The sequence below is a fragment of the Taeniopygia guttata genome, chromosome 3 (assembly GCF_048771995.1).
Source record: "Taeniopygia guttata chromosome 3, bTaeGut7.mat, whole genome shotgun sequence".
NCBI classification, from domain to species: Eukaryota; Metazoa; Chordata; class Aves; order Passeriformes; family Estrildidae; genus Taeniopygia; species Taeniopygia guttata.
Window position 1 is genome coordinate 64,692,380 of NC_133027.1, and position 26,253 is coordinate 64,718,632.

At 39.5% G+C, this 26,253-nt stretch overlaps 1 protein-coding gene across 5 annotated transcripts in view; it reads right to left on the reverse strand.

Annotated features, from left to right (window-relative positions):
* Nucleotides 1–26,253, reverse strand: part of ARFGEF3 (ARFGEF family member 3) — an 86,214-nt gene that overhangs the window by 24,345 nt on the left and 35,616 nt on the right. For 3 of the 5 annotated variants that reach the window (XM_030268129.4, XM_030268128.4, XM_030268130.4), the window contains exons 7-23: nt 24,957–24,999; nt 23,912–23,990; nt 21,923–22,027; nt 18,897–19,221; nt 17,422–17,534; nt 15,744–16,654; nt 12,463–12,546; nt 11,116–11,282; nt 8,983–9,148; nt 7,490–7,597; nt 7,036–7,251; nt 6,683–6,793; nt 5,146–5,296; nt 4,401–4,715; nt 2,683–2,816; nt 1,057–1,202; nt 162–341 (exon numbers count right to left, since the gene is read on the reverse strand). In XM_030268129.4, coding sequence (XP_030123989.4) covers nt 162–341; nt 1,057–1,202; nt 2,683–2,816; nt 4,401–4,715; nt 5,146–5,296; nt 6,683–6,793; nt 7,036–7,251; nt 7,490–7,597; nt 8,983–9,148; nt 11,116–11,282; nt 12,463–12,546; nt 15,744–16,654; nt 17,422–17,534; nt 18,897–19,221; nt 21,923–22,027; nt 23,912–23,990; nt 24,957–24,999 — 3,354 coding nt within the window. The remainder of the gene's footprint in view (nt 1–161; nt 342–1,056; nt 1,203–2,682; nt 2,817–4,400; nt 4,716–5,145; nt 5,297–6,682; nt 6,794–7,035; nt 7,252–7,489; nt 7,598–8,982; nt 9,149–11,115; nt 11,283–12,462; nt 12,547–15,743; nt 16,655–17,421; nt 17,535–18,896; nt 19,222–21,922; nt 22,028–23,911; nt 23,991–24,956; nt 25,000–26,253) is intronic. The other 2 variants (XM_030268131.4, XM_030268132.4) reach the window with 1 other exon arrangement.

Below are 26,253 nucleotides of genomic sequence, written 5' to 3' on the forward strand. Positions count from 1 at the left end.
TGGACTCAGTAGGCAGAGCACTCCCAATTCCTTGAAGATGATTAAGGGGCAGCATTCAAAGGGAATTTGGGAAACACTTTCAGGTGGACTAAGTGCACTCTGGAAACCATTCTTATGGGCACAGAGACCAGATACAGACATACCGATCAGAGCTAACTTGCCTGGTCTTGGACGTCCTCATCACACAGCTCCAGCTGCATGATGCGCTCAAAGGGGCGGAAAAGTGCCTCATTGAAGTGAAAGTGAGAAGGCTCGTTCCAGTCCATCAGCACTTCTGTGAGAATGTCATGGATGAAGGAGACAGCCTTCTGAGACACATGTCTCTCCTTGTGACAGGCAGCCTGCAGGGAAAGGAGAAGTATTAAAACGAAAAATTTGCTTTTAGTCAGACACTTTCAAGGGAGGTAAGCACTACATGATATTGAACCTTCAAAACAGCTTCACCACTGATGTGACCAGGGACCCCACAGTAATGAAAATAGGAAACTACCACCCTGGAAACAGATGACTGAGACTCTGAGCTGCCTAGAGGTCCATAGATGTATGAAAGTTGGCTGACAAATAAAAACACATAGAGATAAATATAAAAAAAAAGAAATTCTAAAACCCACAGATCAGAACTTGTGCGAAATGTTGTCTTTTGTTTGGCCTGTGTGACCATTTTTCCTTTCCAAAGGTAGCAGCTGAGCTGGCTTTATATGGGAAAAGAAAACCTGCATCCTTTTATAGGAAGAATTCCAAGGATGCAGGCATTGACACTGGAATATAGGCAGATGGAGAAGTAGCTTAGAGCCACTTGGGGTGGTTTCATTTTTTCACAGGCACAATTTGCATCATATTGCAGAAGTCGAACACCTTGTCCCTGCCCAATTCAGTCACTTACAAGCACACTCCCTGGTGGCAGTATTGCAAATATGTGTATTCAGTGTATTCAACACAGAGCAGATTTGACAATGTTAAAGGTTGCTATACATTTTAAGAGCTATCAAGCCTTCTCCATCTCTCTCAGCTTTGTTGCTTTGTGCACACCTCCCCAGTTTTGTCCCCCCTTCCTACCTCTACAAGGTGAGGAGCCACCAGGCTCCAGCAGCGCATGAGGTGGAGCAATGGGCGGGATTTACTCCTTACAATTCTGAGCATGGCATCCCCAAGGCGGAATAAGTGAAGAGCACTTCTCCTGTCCTGTGTAGTTTTTACTTCACCTGCAAGAAAGTATAAGAATAAATGGAAGCTAAGCATCAGCTGCTCCTCCATTCCTAAATGCCTGAACTGGAATTAGAAATTATTGATTAAGTGACTTATTATTGATAAGCTTTAGTGGGGGTGAGAAAAAGAAAGAAAAAACCAAAACCAATGTAAAACACAGCCTATGCCTGTGAAGGTAAAAGGGCAGGAGATGGACCCAACTTTAAAGGTTACTAAATATACTTTAAGAAATCACTTTCTTTGCAAACATATGAAAGACAAAGGCTTGGAAAAGCCACGCAGAAAAGTTAAGCAAGGAGTTAAATAACTGATATTAAAACCCAAAATGGTAGTTATGAAAGGTTTTGGTGACATCTACAGGAAAGATTATAAACTGCAAATTATTTAGCTTGGGTATTTAACTTTGTATCTCTTATTAAGCAAAGGATTCAAAGAACAGAATGTGAGAAAATGCTTTTCTGTTCTCTAGTCACTAACACTTGTTATTTCCTGTTGAAAGGGATTAATCTTCCATTGCTCTTACAACATTTAGAAAGACACTTCATACTCTCATTTCAAATACACTGGTGCTTTTATCTCAACAAAAGATGCAACCAGGAGACATATCACTTTTAAAATAAAAAACAGAATAATTCCTCTATTTATATTTATATTTATTCCTCAAAATAATAATTCCTCTATTTTCATTTTAATTTCAGTATTAAAATGACAGTTGATTGACCACTACATAACATGAAAAGATGAAATATATTTATTAAAACTAGAGAAATGAATGTTGAGGTTTGGAGACAAGCAAGACCAAAAAAAAAAAAATCTTGAAGTGTAATACTGAGAAAATGACAAGTAGCACTTCAGGGAGAGAGAAACCAATTAAACTGGAGACAGATAAAAACGGTGTTTGCCACAGTACAGAACAAAACCTGTATGAATAATGTAGCTTCTACAGGCACAGTATAAATTTATGTGAAGTTATCTTACCTCATGTCCAATTCTTCTGCTCTGTTTGAGACAGTGATGGAAACAACAATTTACAGGTGTTGTACTTTGAGATACATACTCTACTCTTGGGGAAAATCAAGCAGGACAAATCCCACTGCTTTAACCTTCTTCATTTGTCGGCTCTGTTCTCTATTGCCCGTTTCCTGAACACTTCTGAGGTTATCCTACTGTCAAGTATCAAACCTAAAACCACTGTCTTAAGTCTAGATTGACCCAAGCTCCCATACTGGCCTGGGTTCAAAAATAGTACTGTGATTATATATTGGCACAACATTAACACCCCACAAAGTCCAAAAATCAAATTAATGTCCTGTGATGTGTTTCAAAGCAGGTGTGGATGTGGTCCCTGTCCAAATAAAGTGCTCAATCTTTTCTAAAGACAAAAAATTGTTCCCACAATCCTAATGATAAAGATTAGTCCTGTAAGCAGTACAATTGCACAAAACCCACTCTGTACAGGATCTTCAAGTGATTTACCTGGCATTGCTAGAGAGTAATCAACTGTATCTGTAACTGAATGGAAAAGCTGGGCCTGAGAAGCCTTCTTGAGCTGGTAAAGGAAGCCTGCCAATGCCGTCAGGTTTAACTTGTCAGCAGCATCTTCAAAAAGCCTGTATGTAAAGAAGAGAATCTAACTGAAAAATTCATGAGATGCAAACATAAATGTGTATGTAAAAGGAAAACTCCTGTCTGTCTGTAGCTTCTGTATGTTGGCTTTCGTGACACATTGGTTATTGAGGGCTTTTTCATTTATACAGTGCAGCAGCAATACTTTGATCTAGAAGCTTTATTAATTGGAGGGTGGAAAGCATAATGCTATGGGATCAACCAGAACCCTTTCAAGATTCAACTACAGCGCTAAAACAGAAAGTCACTTTTTCAAGTTAACTTAAAGCTATGAGCCATTCATGAACCAGTAAGCAAAAAAACCAGTTGAAATACGCCCAGTCCTCACAACACATATCATCATAGCTTCTCTGACTTTAGGGTTACACCAGTTTGCTCCATCTGAAGTTACCAACCCTAACTTGAAAAATAAATTAATTCAAGTCTTAAACCTAAGGTTACTGTACCTGAATTGCTAGTTTGGAATATTTTGCAGGTTTTGGCTGGGGTAGAGTTAATTTTTTTAACAGTGGCTAGTATGGGGCTATGTTTTTGTTAATACTAAAAAATACAAGCAAGAGTTATTTTCAGCTGCAATGGGCTCCTAGGATTTAACAGTTAAAATCTGTACACATAAAACAATAAGTGTGGTTACACTGGAGGGAAGCTCCACACAGCTTACAATGAAATTTCATAAGGTGCAGCCAGAAATTGACAAAAATGTGTTTTTCTGTCATTGCTTTTCATGAAAAACTTTCTGTAGTCCTCAGAAACAAGGGATTAAATCCTAAAGGGTAAAGGGTAGAAACGAAACCAGCATCATTAAAATTACAGTATTGCTAGTCTCTAATCCTTAGAACCAAGCTGTATTGTAAATATCCTAAATAAAAGGTATTTTTTTGCCCAGAGTCAAATTTCTACAATGCATTACTTTTGGCTCTGAATTTACACATTAGACCTTCCTATGGGCAGGATCAAGATGAAAAATGTCAGTTGGATCAAAAAGGTAATTGCAAGGATGCAAACCCAGGAAATTTTCAACTGTAGCCTGGGCTGCTTAAAAAATAGCAGAAATAATATCAGCTGGCAGAGCATGATGAAAGGACATTTAAGACAGCCATTCTGTGACCATACTTGGTTCTCCTCCTCCTCCTCTGGACACCCTGGGGAAGCCTGATGAACTGTCCACACAGCCCTGACAGAAGCAACTGCTTTCTGACTGACACTGCTCTTGTCAATCAGTCCCTTCCTGTCAGGACGAGACACCCCTTTACTTTGCTTAACTGAATGATATGTTTATCAATTTACATGCAAGAAATAAATCCACCACTCTCAGGATGCATTTGATTTGCTTGGCATATTCACTGATGCGCACAGACACACTCAGCTCAGTACTTGCATGTACTGCAGAGATGAAAAAACCCCAGGTCTTTTAGAAACTGCTGGTTGTGACAAACATGCAGCTCTCTCGTGAAATTCAACTGAAGCAAGTGGCTGAAATGAACAAAGATTAGACTGCAGCACAAAAAGGGCCACTTTGGTACTGCTTTGGGAACAAGGATTCTGGCTCCTGACAGCAGTGCTTTTACCTGTCAGCCTGCGTGGAGAGCGTGAGAACAGCCTTGGCAGCACTGGTACCACACAGCAAACTGCCCCCACGGAAGTCAAAAGCTCTGCCCTTACTGCTGTCCTTGATGAGTTCCTGGATAGAAACTGGCTGAATGACAGGGTGGCTGCTGAGGGTGGCCTCCTGCTCGGGGGTCAGTGCCTGAGGAGCCTCCCCAGGCTCAGAGTCGGGGTGCTGCCCTCCGGGTGTTTGCTGTGACTGGGTGATGGTAAGGGAGGGCTGGGCAGCACCATCACTGAAGTGGGTGTGCTCCAGCGTGCTGATGTACTCACACACCCTGGGAACACACAGGAGAAGCAAAAAATTAGTAAACACCCTAAAACAACTCCTCCCTGCACTAATCACAGGACATTTCCCTCAAACCATAAACAGATGCTTTCTAACTCTCAAACTACACATAGATAACCTTTCTTCTTACATCCTTTGGCCTCCCAAAGCAAATAGTCTGGTGGAGGTGCCTGAAAAGCCCATTTTTGTTCCTAGGTCTGCCACAGTCTTCTGGTAACTTTGAAGCTTCTAAGCATTGATTTTGCCCCAAGTAGTGTTGGAAAACAGCACCATCTTTTCTTTTACAGATATCAGCAGTTAATTCACTCTGACACTGTTTATACAGAACATTATAGTGTCTGCAAAGCCCTTTTTCTCAGTCCCTTACTTTCAGGCAACATGGCCTGAATTCTGGCTATTTTGGGAAAGCTGGTGAGTACCTGAATACATGAGGCCAACAGTCCTGATTATGGCTTCCCATCTCCAGACCCACATTAAGGACTGCATCCATACACAAAACATGAGCAGTGTGCAGGCAGACTCCCTGCACTTTCCCCATCTGCTCCAGTTTCTGCTCCACTTTCTGTTTCACTGTAGCATAAAAAAGAATTAAATAAAATTAACTTCTTCAGCTTTTAAACAAACACTGGTTTGTATACAGGGTGATGGCAAAGGATTACATTCTGAAATTTATAAAAGAACATGAATTTTAGACAAAAAAAAAACCCAAACAAACCACCAAATCAGAGAAACCCATTTCTTCCTAATAAATCTAAGGTAGCTTTAAAACTAAAATCCTTTTTGACTGATTCTATATATGTAAAAAAAAAAAAAAAATCAACACTAGATTGACACCCTCCACCCCCAAATTCACATCCTGTTGCCCACAGAACAGTTGCAGATTGCCAGTGATATTTCTCTTCAGAGATGGATGACTGGATATTTATTTTTACCAAAATCTCCTTTGCTCTGGAAAAAAAATAGCATTTGTGGATTTCATATGTATTTCCATACAAAAAATTTCACCAAAAAGCACTTGTCAAAGAAAACTAATCTTCACTTGAGCTACAACCATTTGGCTCTATTTATTTTTTTCTGAGAATCCCTGAAAAGCTTCGTTTGCATGCTGCGTTGGAATGGAAACAAGTTTTGAAGTTTTGCAAGCTTTCACAGAATAGATCTGTTGGCTTCTGGCCGCTGCTGCTGCCTCCTCTTTGCTTCAGCACAGTCTGGCCAACTCACTTCAGCCATGTCCAGCAGGGCAGTCAAAAGCTTGTGTAAGCTCAGGCTTTTTCAGTTTTGTTTTCTTTACCAAGACACCAAAAATAAGTACCAAGCAGAGTCATTTGTGCAACACTGGCTTTTGTTGTGGTCTTCTTGCCATTAGAAATCAGACATAAACAGAGAAATTTTGTGTACTTCTTCAAACAGTCAATGGAGACAACAACTGACTTCAACTTCCACTGGGTTTGAAATGGTGGTATAGAGATGCAGAACTTTTTATATACTAAAAAGGCACCATTTTTTATTCCATTTTAATCAAATATGATTCAGAAACAGTTTTAAATATCTGATGATGAGAAAATATAATCAAGGATAGATAAACCAGACAGGAAGAGTGATGTAAACTCAGCTTACATTACCACCCAACACACAAAAATCCCCAAATAAACTGTTTCTCTGATGCTCTCCGGTTGTACTAATATCACAATGTTTAAAAAGCACATGTTGAAAAATGCTTCTGGCTTATGTATTGTTTCACAGATTTCAGTTCCATATAGAATATAATTAGTGGAACAATATGTTAAGAACATAGGACAGCAGGCATGTACTGAAGACACACATCCCATGTGCCTACAAGCAAGTGGTGTACAGCAGAACAACAGAGGGAAATGCCACTATGTGTGGCAAAGTGCTTTCCAGTTGCAGCCTCACGGGCAATGTAAAATGAGGTAGGCAATTTAGTCATGTAGTTACCTTGAGCTATAGCATCACTGGGTTCTTGGATTTCTTTTTCCTCTTTCTCTTCTTGGACACAGGAGGCCGCAGACATTTGGGCAAGAGCAGATGCACAGTTAGCAGCAACTCCTGTAAAGCAACAACACAATTATTGCATGACCAACATTTCCTCCCCAATCCCATACAACCTCAACAAGAGGCAGGGTCAAGGGGATATGTTTATGCTGTAGGGCACTCTATGTGTATGGCCACCATCCAGGTTCCTGTGAAAAACTGCAGCAGGATGCTGCATTTCTTTCTCCCAAATTCCTTCAAAGAAAGTTACCATCCTATTCTTTGAGTCTGCCATGACATCGCCCATGCAGCATTACCTAGAGCACAGCTCAGCCGGGCTGCCCTCCTTAGTCCATCCAGGCTCACACAGATGGAGTCCTTCTCCTTCTGGTTCTGCTCTTTGGCTCCTTCTGCTCCCAAGATGAAGGCCAGCCCCTTGGAGCTGCCTGCCATGCGGCCGGTCAGCGGGGTGGACAAAGTGTCAATCAAGTTCTTCCAACAGCCAATTAAAATGTAACGGGCAAAAGCAATTCCTAGAGTGGAAAAAGCATTAATACTATTACTACAAGAAAATGGCACAACAGAAGCTTTACCATTAATGGTAAAAAGCCAAGTCACATTTGTCCTCAGCAAACTGAACTGCCAATTCACATGTATGATGTACTGATATACCTTCTTTTTAAATTGTTATCCTACACTATTTATCTGCATATGCTTTTGGTATATAACAACCCACTGCTGGATAACACACTCACAACACAGGCTTAGTACCTGCAACAACAGAATCATCTGTCTTCTGGTTCTGGGAAAGAGGAGATTGAGCTGAAGCAGATGCCATCAATTGGCCACCAATTGCACTGCTGCCCAAGCCGTCGATGTCTGCCAGAACATTAAAAACCATCAGATTACTATTTGACACACAGATGGCACAAGGAAAGCATGTCTTACTGGCTCTGTGTTCAACTAAGTACTAGCACTCCTGGTCTGCTTTTTTTATTACTCTTTCTGGCAGCCTTCTAAAGCCTTGGTATAAACATGAACTATGACATCTTAGGCTCTGCCCAGTATAAGCAATGTTTTGTTAAACAGGGGAGACAACCACTCTCAAAAGCTGCTCTCCCCCCTCTTCAAGTTACACAATGAACAGTAGAGATTTCAAGTTATTAGAGTTCAGAACTTATCACACATTTAAATCTCTGCATTTCTTAGTATAATATTTCAAATCTTGCTAAATCCTGTATTTACTTGTTTCCAGACTTCAGTCTGAGTCCTCAAGATGCACTGGGATCCTATTTCCTAAATGTGATTTTTAGTAGATCTGTGTATGCCTAATCTCAACAAAAGAAATACAGTCCTTTCTCTAACACAACGAAAGAGCCATTTCTCGCAGAGAGTTTAATGTTTGGGATACCAGGTTGATTTCCTTTCTAACAAGCCCCATCTCCACATCTGGCTGTCATTTTTTCCAAGTGTTTCTTCCCTCTTCCCAGTTCAGTAGCTAAAAGTAACACTGAGCTCAACACAATAAGCAAAAAACTTTCATAGCAGTGCCCTTTGATCATCACTTAATGGCTCAGCTGAAGCCATTGCTCTCCCTGCATACGCTATTTTAATTAGACACATTAAAGCACACAGTGCATTTTATATCAATACAGTATCATAGCCATCCTGCTGTCTTTCAACTAATACAAATTCATTTTTTTTCCCCTCAAATGAAGCTAAGGATTGCTTCTAAGCACTTGTAGCTCCAGGTTTTCAGCTTCTCTCTAGTGCCATTTGGCATATCCCTGGCATAGCTCAAGCTTGAACCAAGGGGAGTCCAATCTGTGGAAGGCTTCCAGGATCAGATGCCACTATTTATATTTGTACTGCACCACAGGTACCCTGAAATGGCTTTGCTATGACATCAGGAAAACAGCAGCCTTACTGTTTATCATTAACAAGTATCAACTCAACCAGAATTGCAGCTGACAGAATTAAGAGGTGTTTTGGTTCAGTGAACAAAACTACTCTCCCTGTCTCCCAGGGATAGTTGTGATTTTTTTTTTAAACCTATGCTTCAAAACCACTCCGATGAGCCAAAACAAACACTTTAGTACCTGCCACAGCTAGGTCTGGCTCCTTCTCTGCTAATAATTCCATGAGACACCACATATTGCATGATGACATGCTGTTCTGTATATAACGCAATAAAGCAGCGTGTCACTGTAGCTTGTTTTAGACACGTTTGGAAGTTAATCTTCCCACCAGAATATTGTACTGACCTGTCAGCATGCTGATAAGTGGAAGGCTGTGCTCTTCAGGGCTTCCCCAGTATCCAGCTTCCCCTAGCATGTTCCTTTCTAGTACCTGGTGGTACAGTTCTTCAACCCACGCCTGGGAAAATACCATCAACACTCCACTGGACTGGACCTGCTTCATGAACTCTTTCTGCAGAGAACCATAAAAGCCAAATGTAAGAAGACATCAGTATAAGCCCTACAGCATCAGCCCCCAGTTCTACTTCTGAGTAAGGGATTGCAGAAGTAGAAATTAAGTTATGAAAAGAATTAACGGAGGATTGCAATCTTAGAATTGTTAAGATTGGAAAATATCTTTAAGATCATCAAGTACAACCGTCAGCACAGCACCATCACCATGTTCACCATTAAACTATGTCCTCAAGTGCCACACCCACGTGTTTTCTGAATGCTTCCATGGGCAGTCTGTTCTTTTCCCTTACAACCCATTCCATGAAAAGAAATTTCCTAGTACCTAATCTAAACCTCCCATGGCACAACTTGGGATCATTTCCTCTTGTCCTGTCACTTGTTACCTGGGAGAAGAGGCCTACCCTCACCTCACTACACCCTCCCTTCAGGGAGTTATAAACAATGAGAAGGTCTCCCCTGAGCCTCCTTTCTTCCAGGCTAAACAATGCCAGCTCCCTCAGCCACTCCTCACATGACTTGGTCTCTAGACCCTGAACAGCTTTGTTACCTTTTTCTGGACTCTCTCCAGGACCTCAATGTCTTTTTTGTACTGGGAGTCCAAGACTGAACACAGGATTTGAGGTACAACCTCACCAGTAGAAGGACAAATCACTGCCCTGGCCCTGCTGGCCCCATTATTCCTAATACAGGTCCAGGATGCCATTGGCCTTCTTGGCCAGCTGAGCATACACTGCTCATGTTCAGCTGGCTCATCAGCACTCACAGATCTTTTTTCCCCAGACAGCTTTCCAGCCACTCTGCTCCAGCCTGCAGTGCTACACTGGGTTCTTATGACTCAAGGGCAGGATCTGACAACTTCACCTTACTGAACCTCACACAAGTGGCCATGCCCCATCAAGCCCAGTCTGTCCAGATCCTTTTGTGTCTGTCTCTGCAGTGGAGAATGGCATGAACATGAACAGCTCTCTCTTCTCCTACTGCAGTTAATACAAGACGCAAATCAGAATGACAGTTTTTGCACAGTGACAATGGGACATGCTGATCTCTTGCTATTTCCATGAGGTAGGAGTAGGATCTCAAATCCAATTAAAAGAAGCTGTGGCACCTAACACAGCCTGCCCAACATCTGAGCCTTTCTGCATTGAACAATCATCAGATGAACTGGTCCCGAATTATTTATCAGAATGATCTCTAAGAATACTTTGGTCATGCTCAGGCCTGTTGTGCACACTGAATCCTCTAGAGAATGTCCTGAGTCACAGATCTGCACTTGATCTGCTGCAGAACACACCAGAACTAAGGATGATGTTAAACTCCATTTGTTTTTGAGATTATCTAGATTATAAATTCTCTTACACTGGAAGTTCAGCAATAATTATACATTTTGACACTTTTTTTTTTTTCCCCACATATCCCAATTTTTTTGTTGTTTTTTTTTCAGAAAATTCTGAGAAAATGTCTCCTGGGCAACTAAGTTCAAAAACATGGATCCATGTTTTCAAAACTATTTTTAAAAAGCCCAAGAAGGAGTGGAATGCCAGGTATAACAAAAACCATAATTTCACATTACTAAGACCTACTTATTTTTCACTTTAACTTCTCATGTCTTCATCTACAGAAATTCAAATCAAGTATTAGGCAAAAAAAACAGTTGCAAGATGAACATATGTTCATGCACATTGACAAGAGACAATATATGATGCTAATCTATTCTGAAAATAGTTTAACCATCCAAATGACTGTGACCTTAATGACAATCAGTAAGCAGCATTCCTTCCCACCAAATCAGAGTAATTCACTTATCATGCAAAATTCATAAGTAGCTTGGAGAATGCTTCATTTGCAATTACTATTTCTCCACTTAGCAAGAAGCCTGAAAGCTTTATGTGTGGGCTGGTTTATGTGAAAGGAAGCAAAATTAATTTTCATTATTTAAAAACAATTTTCCCATATTCCCCAACTCACCAGCAACACAGGGGCTTGGGCAGGCTTCTTCCTGTAGTAATCTGAGTTTGCCAATTTTAGGTTGAGCAGCAACGTGTAATGTGATACCACGTAGAGACTGTCTGCATTCATCAGAGTCTGGAAGCTGAAATTTAGGTTTCCCTCAAATCCTGGTGAGTGCATCATACCTAATAAAAACACCATGTGAGCTCTTATATTTTACACAGATTTTTCCTGGAAAAAATATCAGAAACTATCTGCTGCATTTTGACAGCAACATATTGCTGGAATAGTTAATAAATCATCAGAAGAAATTACTCTACTAAACATACTAAAGTAGGGAATAGAAAAATAAGTAGTTAATCTACTTATTAATCTAGAATGCAAGACAAACTGAACACTCCAGTCACAGTCCAGCAAAACAACATACTAAATTTGAAATAAGCAAGGAGCACCAGCATTCATTGGGATGACTATCACATATAAAGCACAGGGCAGGATATATCTGCAATGCTGACTGGAAAAGTGAGGTGGAAAGGAGCAGACCCAAAGCCTGTGTACTTAGCTGAAAATACACCGCACCAAATGGTGCTAATGAGATCAACAGCCCTTTTAACCCCCTAGTAAACTCATTCTGGCTAAGTAATTTGCTGGATGGGGACTGGAGTGCTCCACACCCTGCAAGATCAGTCTGTAATCATCATGGCCATGGCAATTCTTCTCTCCATGGCCTAGAGGTATGTGGACAAATATCTGGGGCCAAGCTGGCTGGAACTAGTTACAACTCCAAGCCCTATTTATTTCATACAAGGCCTACTTTCTAAATAGCTGAGCTCTTGCACTTCTGTCAGACCCAGAGACCACGTGTAAAGTACTCACTAGTCCTGAAAACACTACTTGTATGAAGCCTACAGCCATGCTCAGTGGCACAATCCCTTTTTCCCACAGATGGCAAATAGCTGACATAATGGTAGAAAAGTATCAATCAAGTACGAGCAACACCTAATTGAATCCCCATGATCTGTATTCTGAACCATGAAAAAAACAGAAATATCAGATCCACCCACATGACTCACAATATTTCATGGTTTTCACATCGACTGCGAAATCCATTAATATAATGTCAATTAAGGAAGATTGAGAAGTCAGCTTTATCCTAAAGGAATGTTTGAAATGGAACAAAAACCAACTTCCAAGGTTAGTTACATGATGAAGCAAAGCTGTGTAATTTGTTAACTGCTGCAGTGGTTTTACTGTGAATACATTCCTCCCACCATAAAGCTCATACCTCTTCTTAGACGAAATACAACAAACCATTAACATTAAAAAAAAATCCACACACAGAAAAGAAGCAAATGTTTTTCTTGCCTCGTGAGGATTTGAAAGCTCTGTGCTGCTGCCTTCTTGGACTTTCCACTGTCGTCACTTTGGGGGCGTGGATAAGGTGAGTAACTGTTTGGGGGTGGATTTAGAAAGAGAATAACTGTTCCAGAGTGGGTCTAAAAAATGAATATCTGTTCAAGGGAACAACCTTTGTGGAAGAAGGGTGTTAGGGTTGGCCACAAACAACAGCCACACAGGCTGGCATTGCTTGGGGTAGATTTCTTATGGTGAATGTTAACAGAGAACCTTTACCTAGTACCAAAACTGCAACCATGTGCTTGAAAGTAGCCTGTGAGTAGTTGTAGTGATTCCTTCCTCACTGAAAACAAAGATACATCTTAACACTCTGTCGGATGGAGGATCATGATATTGATGTAGATATCTCATCTCCCACTGGCTTTTTTATCTTACCTCTCTTAAATATGTACCTCAGAGACTAGAACCTGCTAGAGCAATAAAAAAAATCTCAAGGCAGAGACATATGTAAAAGTTAAAAAAATTCAAAAAACCCAACCAAACAAAAAGCCCACTTTATTTTGCTTTAAAATGTTTAAAAAATGTGCAACCTCCTATACAAGATGACAATTAAAAAGGAAGGTGTAGAAGTGCACAGAAAAGTGGCTACTTCATTGAAGGCATGCATTTAAGCACCAAAAAGTGTTGGGGAAAAATATGTTCCTTAACTTCCTCTAAAATATAGGAAAACAGCTGCATTTGTGAGATGCTCAGATCACAGAAACAGAAGATATTACGATACTTACCAGCATAAAAACCTTCCCTCTAAAAAGTATGAAATAAACCTGAAGATGGGCCAACTTACTCCTAACTTTAGAGTCAACCAACTTACTTGCAAATTTTAATTTCACTATAACTCTTAGCTGACTTCACCTTTTCCATGCTTATCTCAGTAGTGCTTAAATTCCTACCTCCACTCATTGCCTTTCAATCCTATGAAAACATCCTAATTTTGCAATGCTATCTATATAAGGACATGGCTTGTAGGAAAGAAGACTAAACTGTATTATTCTTCCAAAGTGAAATAAAAATCAAAAAATGAAACAAAGCAGTTAAATAAGGTTTCCCAGAAACAGAAATACTGCTTCTGTGTTTTTTCTCAACTCAAATCTTAACCAACTCTCGAATTTCCCCATGTATTCGTCAAGAATTATGCATGAATAAATGTCATATATACAATGAATGGGATCAATCCCTCTAACTTCCTTACCTAATCTGCGCCTTGAGCAGCTGGTGCTAATGAAGGAACTCCTAAAGTAAGGACCTACACATTGCATATAGAGGCAGATCAAACTGGTGCCTCAGAAACTCTCAGGGGGAGTTCTTAACCCCTGCCATTTGTTTCAACTTTCCTAAGTATCTCTCTCTAAAGGTTTTCAAACTCATAGCTCTCTCACTTATACAGGAGCACAAGTTCTCACCTCAAGAGGACTGATGGACATTTGCTTAAGATCTGAGGTACAAGTTAAGGGACTGTTTCAGTTGGACTGAGTCTCATTTCAGGTGTCCAAATGAAACAGGAACCACCCAGATCTTACAAAAACATAAAAGTACAACCCTGCTAGAGCCACGTCTTCATGAAAAACCCAGGATACCTCTTCCAGGCTGTCTCAATAGAGCTTGCTACTCTACTTTTCCACAGTTCCTTACTGAATGGTGTTTTTCACTAGTACTTCACAAAATCCATCAGGAATTGTGGTGTACATTTTTAAAGTACAGATTTATCCACAGGGGTGGCTTTCTTAGAAAAGTGAAGGGTCTGTCTCAACAATGTAAGCACAAGACTAGGTATTTTTTTAAAGACACACAAACCACAAATCACGGATTTAGCGCAGAAATTGAGTTATGTTCTTCCATTTTACTCACTGTATTACTCATATTGAATGCCAAGAAAAGCTATGTTTAGTCTTAAAATCTAGACTTCTCATAGGTCCACATCTTCCAAAGCTTTAAAAGCACTCTATAAAGACTTTACAGACAAAAGGGAAAAGAAATACTCATTCATGCACAAGGGAACAGGTGCACAAAGGTTTGAGCTAGAGGGCTAGCACTGGTCTTTTATCATAATCTCAAGACTACGCTTTTTCAGGAAAAAAGAAATACCTGTGACAGAAAGGGTGCTCTTGAGCCCCTCAATTATGAATGTAGTTAGCATTAATGCCTCTTTTAGGATATTTCCTTTCTGTGATATAAAATAGACAATGTTTCTTAAGAATACCATTTATGATCTTCCTGAGTTAGGGTTTATTTCTGTAGCAATTAAACAGGATATCAGGAATATAATCTTATTCACTCAGCTTCATTTCTAAATTATGCTGTATGATGATGGGAAGAGTCCCCCCTTCTGACTCTGTATGAGTTTAATGTGTGTGAGAGAGCACAAATGAATGAAGCAATGATTAGGAGATGAGCAATAGGAAAGGCAATTGCAGTAAAGTAAGTTAAAGAAACATAGACATATATGTAGCAAACATTTTAATTTTGGCCACTGTCAGGAAAACCCTTCTAAAAATATATATTTACACACATTTTAAATATGCTATCAACAGGACAAACTAGCCTTTGCATTACTGTTTTTGTTTGTTTGACAGGTGAAGATCCCAAATGTTCTAATCATGAAAGAACTGAAGATACTTAATCTCTTAGAAGACAAGATCTTAATTTTCTCTTGGTCTGGGCTTTGAGCTTTGCACTCATTAGAGAGCAGCATTAAGAAAAAAAAAAAAAACAGTGAAGACAAACTCTCCTCTTTCCCTATCCTTTCTAGAGCTTACTAGTGTGGAATTGTTACCACCTTCTTTGTGAGGCTGGCATTATTAATAATATCAGTGCAGTGATGTACTAAGCTTCTTATATCTCATTACAAACCAGTGATGGTACTTCCCACACCCCTCTCATGCTAAGGGGCAACCCTGACCTCTCTTTAGTGATACCATGTGCAAAGCTTCTCAACAGAGCTTCACAAACCTGCAGAGGTATCTTGCTACAACAAACTCCATTTCTTTATTGATTCAGGACACAATCCAGAGCCTCTTAAGAGTCAATGGATTTACCTCCCTTTGGATCAGTACCTGCATATTCAATTTGCTTTGCCTTAAATGAAATATGTTCCTGTGGAGGAATGTATGGTTTAAAGCCCAAACCTTCTCATGCTGAGTATGTTCTCTGAAGATGAAATCCTACAAGGGAATCTGTGTACAGTGTAGTCAGAGTGTGCATGCTGGTTAGACAGTAAATATTGGCTTTCAAACCTGAGCAGAATGTTGAAGAGAAGCTCTGCAGTGCTCCATCCACTTCTTCTATGCTGGGAAGACCTATAAGCCTAGGAAGAAGCGCTTCAAGTGACTGGATGAAGAGCCGTGCACTGTGTTGATCTGCTTCTTGGCTCTTCAGCAACTTCAGAGAGAGAGCAGCAGTGCGTAAGGACCTGTGACCTGGACAATCCCGTGGCGTCTGCTCCTCATCAGCCAGGGAACAATTGTCAGAACCTATGTCTGAGACATCAGACCTGCCCGAATCCTTTTCTGCTGCCATGGAATACTGGTCACATGAATCGAACTCAGTCCTAGAAAGGTCCTGGTCATCTACACTGAAGTTACTTTCACTGTATCTGGATCCATAGGACCGGGTCTTGCAATCAACTGATAAAAAGTTAGTTATATCTGGATAGACTATGGTGTGGCTTCTTTGAACAACATCTGGCTGGTCAATGGTTTCTGACTCTGGTTCTCTGTAATGAATCTCTTTGCTTTCGTGTACAGCTGGAGATGGCAGGGAGTTTTTTTGATTTTCTGGATTATCCTCTGGAGTTGTTTGTCCCATATCCCCTTCCAAAGTAGTCTGACCAGTGTCTGTGGTAACACTAATGCTGATATCGGGACTCTTCTCATTTCCCGATTCCCAGGCAGGGTTTTCTGAGGACAGGATGCGTCTCTGCCACCTGAAGTCAGCATCATTGATCTCCATGGAGTCCCTGCTTGTCTCAGTCCCATCCTTCAATTCTTCCAAGCGCTGGAGCAGCAGCTGGATCTGCTCTTCACTAAGACCCCTCCCTTGGCTCAGCTCATCTAACGCTCCAAGCAGGGCAAAGACGCAGGACACTGAAGCATAACAGGCTTCAATACCACCTTTGATGCACGCTTCCGTCATCCCATCCATGATACTACAATCAACACAGAGTTTGTTTAAGTGATGTAACATGTAGGGTAAGCACATCACTGTCATTAAACACCACCTTTCCATAACCAGAAAAAAAAGAAGTGAACTTAGCCTTTAAGACTATTCATGAGAAACACAATTAGTGTAAGAACAAATTGTTGAGTCTCCCATGCAAACATGGTCATTCTGTAAAGGGAGAGCAAACAAGAGAAAGTTACCGTGCATTCATACCAGAATGCACAGCATGTTCTCTCTTACAGACAAGCACTTAAACTAAAAAGAAAAAATCTCAACACCCAGCTGAACTAAATTTAAAGGCCATCTGTGTCCTGAAAATGATCTTATCTACAAGTTATGATCTTCCCAAGAACTGAGAACCCTTCTTGCTCAATATGATGATGTTTAAATTTTCTATGACCTTCTTAGACTTCATCTAGAAAATATACCTCTAAAGAAACACACATTTATTTTACTGCAATTTTAAGGACTCATACCCGAAAATTTTCAGCTGTAATCCAACATATTTGGGAATTCTGGCAAACTCAACAAAGTAGTTATCTACGACTTTACAAACAGGCCCAGACTCATGACAAACCAAGCAAGAGCTTTTACACCTTTTCCATTTCCAGAGCTTATTTAACCAGGCAGATATCCTGGCTCATACTGATACCATACAGATAGCCATACTCATACTCATGCTCTTGAACTGCTTAAGTGTTCTGCATGCACAGGTTTAAGACAAAAGAGGCTAAAGGAGGAATCTAAGCGTACAGCTTGAGAAGATCCAGATGGGACTTTCTTTTAGAAATAGACCTCTTCTTGCATTCTGACTCAGAAGAGCAGGGCCCTGCTAAATCACAAAGCTGCCGAGGACTGCCAAGTATCTGAAATGAAAGGAAACAGAAATAAGTAGAAGATTATCCAAGCATTATTTAAATACAATAAATAAATCATAATTCTATCAAGCCCTGGAACACAAGGTAGCCCTACTGTAATTTCTCACAGCAAATTAAAATGGCACAGTGATATTCTACTTATTAAAGCTACCTTTCTTCTTTTTAAATACAAAAAAGTGAGTAAAGGAAAATATTCTGCAAGAATCACATTTAGAATGTTCTCTGGTGCTTTACATTTTTGACTGATTTTTTTCATTTGATACTGCACACAAGACAATTTTTATGCCTACATAAAAACTATATCAATGTTTATTTATACCAATGGAAGCCTCTCTCCTCAGCCACCTAGTTATGAAATTATGGAGTTATGCAAAGACAGGCAAAGTGATTCCTTCAGACTCAACCTGTTAGGTTAATGCCTTGTTAATGCCCACCAGGAAATACAAACAAGCATGTATTAATAAGCCCAAAGAAGCAACAGGTACGTCCTGCACAAAACATTAGACGAAGCTTTACTAAACCTTCAGTTATCTTCTTTCTATTGTTTAAAATTAGAGAAAGACAATGACAGGATAACTCCTAGTTTAGACAGGAACCAAAGGGGTGGCTGTGTGGTATTATGTGAGATTTTTCAGAAACAGAACAGCCTAGGTAGGCACAAGCTAGATGAAAAATTCTCTAGGAGATACCACTGTTCCACAAATTACATAAATTTTCTTGTTTTCCATAACATGAGAAGAAAGGTGCCTGTGTGGAATAGAAAAGTCCATAATTTCAGCTAATGCTGAGACAAGTCTCCCAGTGTTCCACATCTAGTACTTTCAGAGACGCTGGGGAAGAGGCCAGAATGGACTGGTCTTGAAATGGTTTCTTAAGTCATTGGCAGCTTTCTTGTATCTATTCAAAAAAAGCTCCAAGAAACAGGATCTCAAAAACCTGGCATGTAATCAAAGCATATATTCACCTTAATGCCTGGAAACCACACTGTGAGGACGTGTCTGGGGAAAGATGCCAAAGAAGTTGCAAACTGGACCGTTAAGCTCTATCTCACCCAAAAGAGCAGTCGTGACTCAGCGATAGGATCTGCTCCATGCAGCATCACAGCATGAGCACTGACAGAGTTGCCACAGTAGCTTGTATTATGGAGACAAATATAGCTATTACAACTGCATCAAACTATTTGTCAGAGTAGTGCTGATGTACCAGCTGTGCTCAGAAACGACAATTTCAACATCCCTGAGGGGGAAGGGTTGAAATGCATTGGGAAGTGGGAAGGTATGCACGCATCAGAAAACTTACAGTTAAACATTTTGTTTTACATGCCTGGATTTGCACATGTGATTGCCCTACCTCTTTCATAATTTTGATGGCTTCTACTCGATGTTGAGGCGGTGGGTAAAGCAACATCCGGTGATACAGAGACTGTAGCACAGGCTTCATGGATTCCACTGACCCCACCAGTCGAACCAGTTCTGCTGCAATATAATATATGGTCCGTGCAACGGGCCCACTAAGGGCAGGTGCTGTGGAAGAACAACCTGAACCCCGGCCATGATCAGAGATCCCTGAGGAAGGTGAATCAGCCTCAAGGCAGATGCTGCTGTGGGCAGAGGTGATAGTTTTGTCATGGATTGGATTTCCCAGGATTACTATTAGGGCTGGACACAGTTGCTTCCTGAGAAAGAGAAAAGCAGCAGATGGTAACTGGAAAAAAAAATTACTCCTACAAGAACAGATTGAAGATAGCCCATGGTTAAATTAGATACATACTCTTGTTTTAATGATCAGTCAAACAGCAGTGGTTAGATAGAAAAACAAATTATGCCAGGCTTTTTTAATCTCTTAAGCATCAGCATGCTAGTCCATATGGAAATGCCTCTGTGTGCTGTAGAAACATGGTAGTGATTTTGCAAGTTCATGTTGCTGCACAGTGCTGTCCCTTTGCAGGATAGCATGCCTGGCTCTTTCACTGGCTGCAGCCTATCACAAGGTAGAAATCCTAGGCTTCCGCTGCTCAGTGTCTCTTTTTCAGTTCACCTTGGGAGCTTTAAAAAAACCTGACTAAACAAGAACTAATCTATGTTAACTAGAAGGCTGAATATTCCATCACTGCGCTGCACATGCATTATTTTAGTAAGCACCCTTAGTTATGAGCCTCTGTTTGTCTTTCTTTTGACAACATAATGAAAGCCCTCTGCAATAACTCAAAGTGTACACTATACTACACATATACCACTATACAGTAAATACCCATCCTTCCTTTAACTGTCTAACACTCGTTAAGTGATTCAACAACTGCAGATCACTCTTCTGTGGAACCAAAGCCAGCTCAGCACTTTGCTCCATCAGCTGCTATTTCAGCTTTGAACTCACGCACTTGGCATTTTGCTTCAGTCTGCAGGACCTTAATTTAAGAAGTCAAGTGTTCCATAAGAATGAGTCCCAAATCTGGTTTTCACTCACGTCTAGAGGTTCAAGCAAGTACCTGGAGCAAGCACCCAATTACAAGTAACAATTCAGGAAACACATCCTCATAGGTAATTGCATTTTATTTTTTCAAGGTTTTATGCAGTCTAGAATTTTCATTGCTTCTCTTAACAAGATATCTGAAACAGCTCAGCTTCCCCTAGTCACAGAAAGAAAACCAGCTTTTAATAGGACATCAGATAATGACTTTGAATCTGTTTATTCCATTTATTTCTCCAATCAATTACAATTCACTGCTTAAGAAATATGCCTGTCTCAAAGCAGGCATAATCACAGGCTGCAACAACAATATATTCCCCACACATCTTAGTCCTGCCAAAGTGTTTCTGTATCAAACTACGAAGAACACTGCCAACACACAGAGCTAAATTTTCTATGTCTGCTCCCTTCTTTATCCTCTTTGGGAACTGACTACAAAGTGCCTGTAGAGTGAAATCTGTGTGCATGTAGGCAACAGCTCCATAAAGAATAATGACAGCCACCAGTTTGCATCACAACCTCACCAGACAGGTAATGTATTAGTGCGTACAAAATGTTCAAGATTATGTTTGCAGCTTAAACTGTTTCATATCATCCTAGTGTTTGGGGCTTTTTCCTCCCACTTAAGCAGTTTGTTTTCTCCCATTTAAGTAGCTGAAGCATGCATGTTCATTCCTTGGCAGCAGTGCAGGTTAAGAAGTCCCACCCCTGATGGCTTGCCCTCATGGCACACAGTTAAGAGATACAAACACCTGTAGATTTGCAGCATAAGCTGGATTGTCAAAAGCATGCAAATCAAAAATAAAACAGGAAGTGTTTTCTTTTAACTGAGATAATTTCAGTGACCTTGCTCACAGGATGGCCCCACAGTTTGTCACATAAAAGGTTGGGTGAAATTCAAAGGCAGAAACTTCTGAAGCAAATCTGCCATGAGAGAGTTCTGCTGTTATGTTAGACCTCCAAGAGGCCTCAGCACCAGGTTCTTGTACAACACTGCCAAGTGTTGCCAGTCTGAACACCTCCCAGTCTTGCAGCCACTGATGTTCCTGGGACAGCAGGGGAGTTACAAGTGCTGTTACATATTCCATCCTTAGAACTGGGCCCAAGTCTATAACTTCAGTTTCAAAAATTACAGGGTAAAAGCACAATAAACACATCTGTCATTAACAGTCACATGCATCTTTCCTTAATACAATCACTTGACAAGGTCAAAAGATGGGTACAGACTGCAAGGAACTGCATATTAGTTACATTCTTGCTTTATTACAATGAGTCAATTATCCCCAGGCTATAAGAAACCCACTATTTCAATCACAAGGAAAGCTGGATTATTTCAGGTACTTTGATGTGATGATACCAATTTAGAGGTAGATGTGAACACCAAAAATATCAAGCGTTCCTGGTGAAGTGTATTAAAAAGGAGAATTTCTTGCTAAAATACAAGCACCATTAAGACTATTTAGCCTCAAAACTTACACAATAATGCAGGTCATATTAAGCATTTCTGGTCACCAGCACACATTTGACCTTAATTTTGCTTTTCTTCCTGTATTATTGTATCAGAACATTAAAGAATCTCAACAGTACCTTCCTACAACAAGCAGAGCATCTCTGTGCTCAATGCCACACACAAATCCAAACTACTGCAGAAAGCATAAGAGGTTTTCTGTTCTGGCTAAATCCATTAGACCTCATTACAGTGATAATTCACTGCTGGGATTTAACGTGGTAGCTGAGCAGGCAGTCCCAACCAATTCTATATGAGGCACAGAAAGAACTGATAGTAGGTTAGCAGCAAGCTCTGCTCACACCTGGAGATTTTTAACAGGTTTTTTTTTGCAAGGCTGGGGGGATCAGGCCCTTTTACATTTACAAACTGAGTATTTGCATTAGTCTTCAGATGTACTCACCATATTAGATCAGTGAATCCTTTGTGCTGGTGCATGCTGGGGGAGGAGCTGTTCAGCATGGAGAGAATACACTCCAAGTAAAGAAGCTGAAGTTGACGATTGTCACTGGCAAAGAAAAGATGCCATTCACATAATATTAAAACTTAATTATGTTTTAACTTAATAATACTTAATTTTCTAAAATAACCACATTAGTTCACTTGAAAATTACACCATAATTTACAGCAGTGATTTATTTTGCTTCTATCAATTTGCAATGGTGTGACCTGAATCATCCCATTTATTTTGTACTGATCGCATGCAGTGATCTACTACTTAAAAAAAAGTGAAAAAATAGGAAGAATAAAACTCAAATAACTATTCAAATTCAATGTAAAAGCTTGGGAATGAACCATAAACAGGGGAAAAGGGGACAACAGAAGATTTTGGACTATTGGATAGTTTCCTCAGGCAATCTGAAGCATGTTTAGGCTACTCTCTTCTTGTTATTTTTTCTTCTTGGTGACAGCCACAATGGTCAAAAGTTAATGTCTCCAAGCAGAAAGTCACACGGTAACATGGCTACCTTTCAGGGCCCTGCCAGGAACTCTGTCAGAACCATAAACTCAAGGAAAACCTCATGAGAAAGAATATTAAAGAACCTGTGGACACCTGGAACTGATACACTCGTAACATGCACTGTGCCTGCCCCTACTCTTAACATCAAACTTCGGGATCCAGGAGCCAAGCAAGGCTGAGGTCTGCCTTACAAAAGGAGCACTCCATGGCAAGTCTACCCAAAATTTGGTTTTCATTCCTAAGAAAATCAGGATTTAATAACTCTTTTTTGGTCAGAGATGAGAACTGAAGGAATGCACTTTCTGATATATGATTGTAGTTCAAGGAAGCTGTAAAGAATGGATTTATCTGAAGTGAAATTAAGGAGTGAGAAATATCTGTTCTTCTGTCACTGTCCGAGTTCCTTTTGTTCACCTGTATGAATTTGCATCCAAGTACAACAATACCCATTTCACATGGCATGGAGAAAACACTGAATCCTGAGGCCCAAAGCTGGATTTCTAACTCTGTGCTACGGGGGGTTGAAAACTGCTGGCTTGTTATATATTTTAAAGGTGATTGATTTTTCCTCACAACAGTCCACACCTATCTGGAAGGATACATGCATTCCAGGTACAGATGCCTTCTTTCCCAACAGCTTTTCTTACAATGTGTCTTAATGCAGATCATCACCTTGCAGTTGACACTTGCATGGGCATGCACAGGGCATCCCTGCGCTCTTGATTTTATTTTCCCAGATGCTGACACTGATTAAATAATACTAAGCAAGGCATTCCTCTGTAATCTTGCTGTTATTAGAGAGACTCATGGGAAGAAAGTCTGCAAAAAAGCTGCACATAGATGCCTGTGCTATCTTTGCCTCTGGTAGTTTCTGAAAATTGTACAGCATATAACACACCTACTGTCCATAACAACCACACTTTAGAAGTTAATATTATGCATTTTCAAATAGGTAGAGTGTATGATATTCCTAAATTGGAGGAATTCACTGAAAATACAAATTATTTCTTTTGGATAAAGGCTGCCTAAGAAGGACAGATATATTCATTCTGAATATAGTATCTGTTAGGTCTTTCCATGGCTCTTGTAATTGTTATTCTTTCTATGATGGTTCTTCCAGCCAGAAAAGAAAACTTCTCTTTGGATTATTAGTATTTTGTATTAGTATTTTGCTGCTGTATGGAAATTACCTACAGATTAGATTTACTGGAAGCTCTGTAAAGCTGAACAGTACACAAAAAAGGCAAAGTAGCTCCTCATTTCAAGCAAGGATTAAATTAATGCATCATGAACAATACTTTCTCTAGCAAACACTTCATTTAAGTACAGCTTTGCTCCATAATTCCAGAACTACAACAGTACAATCACGTGCATCAGAGAAACTCTCAACCTCCAGGTAATTAATTTAAATTATAAACTTAAAGAACTCACTTTATGACAGCCTGGAGCTTCTCACAGAGCACAGTGAGGACAGATACAACATCATCACAAAGAGACTCAGCTGAAGTACCTCCAAAAAGGACAAGGATCAGAGGCATTACATATGAGCAGCTGGATAATAACATCAATTAACTGCATGGGTTTTCAGAACTGGTCAGAGCTTCTAAACAAGGAGCAGGGCTACCAAAATTAATAGATAAGATGCAGTAGGAAAAGTGCTAGATTGGAAAGTGATCGCCACAAAATGCAGAATCAGCAGTATTAAACCCAGAGAGAGCATTAATTGCTTACATGCATTTACAGAAGGTTAGCTGAAATCAAATTCAAGTAATAAAATAAATATATAATTAAATAATATAAAAGACTGGCCCCAGTATTTCTACATGGCAGCTGATTTCTGTATCTCTCCCTGCAGTTTCTCTCTCTTACACATTTTCTCATGTCTGACCCACTTCTGATCTTATAAAAGAATGCTTGTGCTCTTCAAAGATTTTAGCCTCCATTCACACAAGTTCTACAGAAATCCTGAGTGAAGGTCAAAACCAGAAACTATTTTTCCTACTAGAAGATGTTGAAAGGTAAGCCACAATGGGAACAGAAAAACATTCTCTTGTAAAATAATCACCTGCCAAGTAGTCATTATATAAGCAATGTCTTTGGTCTGAAATAGAGTAACAATTGTTTTCAGATTCCACATCCTACTCTGCAAATCTGTTTTATTTCAGGAAGTAAAGGCACTTACTAAAACTTTTTTCAGACCTCTGAAACTCCTTAATTACAGAAGTTACTACCTTGAAACAATAATTTATTACTATGTTGAGTGCAATGCTGTTACCATGGTCCAAATGAAGACACAACTGGAAATATTAGGAGCTAATAGGGTTATCTCAGTTCTTACCACAGATAACCAAGAAAGCACCACACTACAGAGAAGGGTGCAACTCCCATGGCATCAAACAGCACTGCGGTGATAAAAAGAAAGTCAAGAATAAAAATGCTGGATTGGAATGAGTCACTAAAAAAGTATTATAAATACCTTGACTCTTGAATTTCTGCAAGGTGTCAGGGTTTTCAACTATCTGTTGAGGAAAGAGAAAGGTAGTGTAATTGGTGCAAGGGGCAGAGGAATGTTAATAGAAGTAATACTTTAACAGCAGAACTTCTTAAATTCATGTCCTCTCTCTGTTTTGGGCTTTTTCTTAAGGTTTTTAAGTGAACTTTCTGCAAAACATTTTTAAAAATTCCTTAAGATCTGTTTTAACAGCCATTTAGATTATAGGAAATTGCATCTCATTTGGGTGAAAGTTTTGTAAGCCCTTATGGGACTTCCTACACCTAGAACAACTCAGTAATAATTAGGCATCTAACTTGCATTGAAAGTAACTGAGAGAAAAGCATAGTTTAGATGTCACAAACTACTTAGAAACCAAAATCAATTGAGTATTAGAAAGTTTAGAACATTGACAATGTTAATGTTATAGTACCAACAGAATTAATGGCAGTCAGGGAATGATCTCATACATTGTTTGGTTCAGCTGTGGTATAGGATTCTTCCTACTGTGCACAAGAGGGTCAAGCCGAATTCTCTCAAGCATCAATAACAAAATGTCAGGAACTAAATGCAGTTGTCATATGCTTTTATCTACTCTTCAGCTAAGAAAAAAACTAACAAAATTGGATTTGCAGACCCAAAAGGTTTCTGTTTGTTTGTTTGAGATTTTTTGTTTGGGTTTTTTTTTTTTTTTTTTTTTGGTAAATGCTTTAGCTAGTAAAATGAATCTACTTAGCACCAACAGAAGACAAGTTTACTTAAACTGATTAATCATTTTTGCAGTTGCTCAGCAGGATAAAAGGAATCTAGTCTACTAATCCAGAATAGAAGTGATCATCTCAACCCAAAACAGATGTAAGGAAAACAATCTGTACAACTACAGTCCTTAAGTTTTCCTAATAAATAGAAACTTTTACAAATCGTACTTCTTTGACAACATGGTATTATACAAAACAGTACAAAAAAAAGTAAGAAGCCAATGTAATTCCACATGTACCCAGAACATCTATAATGGAAAATGTGCTGGGATGCCATTCAAACAGCTCTCATGGATTTTAATAATTAAATAAATAAAATAATATTTATTTTTTGCTAACAAAGAAAAAAAAAATTTAATTAACTTAAAATTATCTTCTATTAAAAAAAAGTAGAAGAAAAATTTCAATTACACTTTCCTTAGTTGAGAATCTGTTTTCACTATGTAAATATTTGTCATGCAAAAAATTTTGGCAGAACCATTTCAATACACCTTAGAAAAACAAGAAAACAAAATAAAAGAATG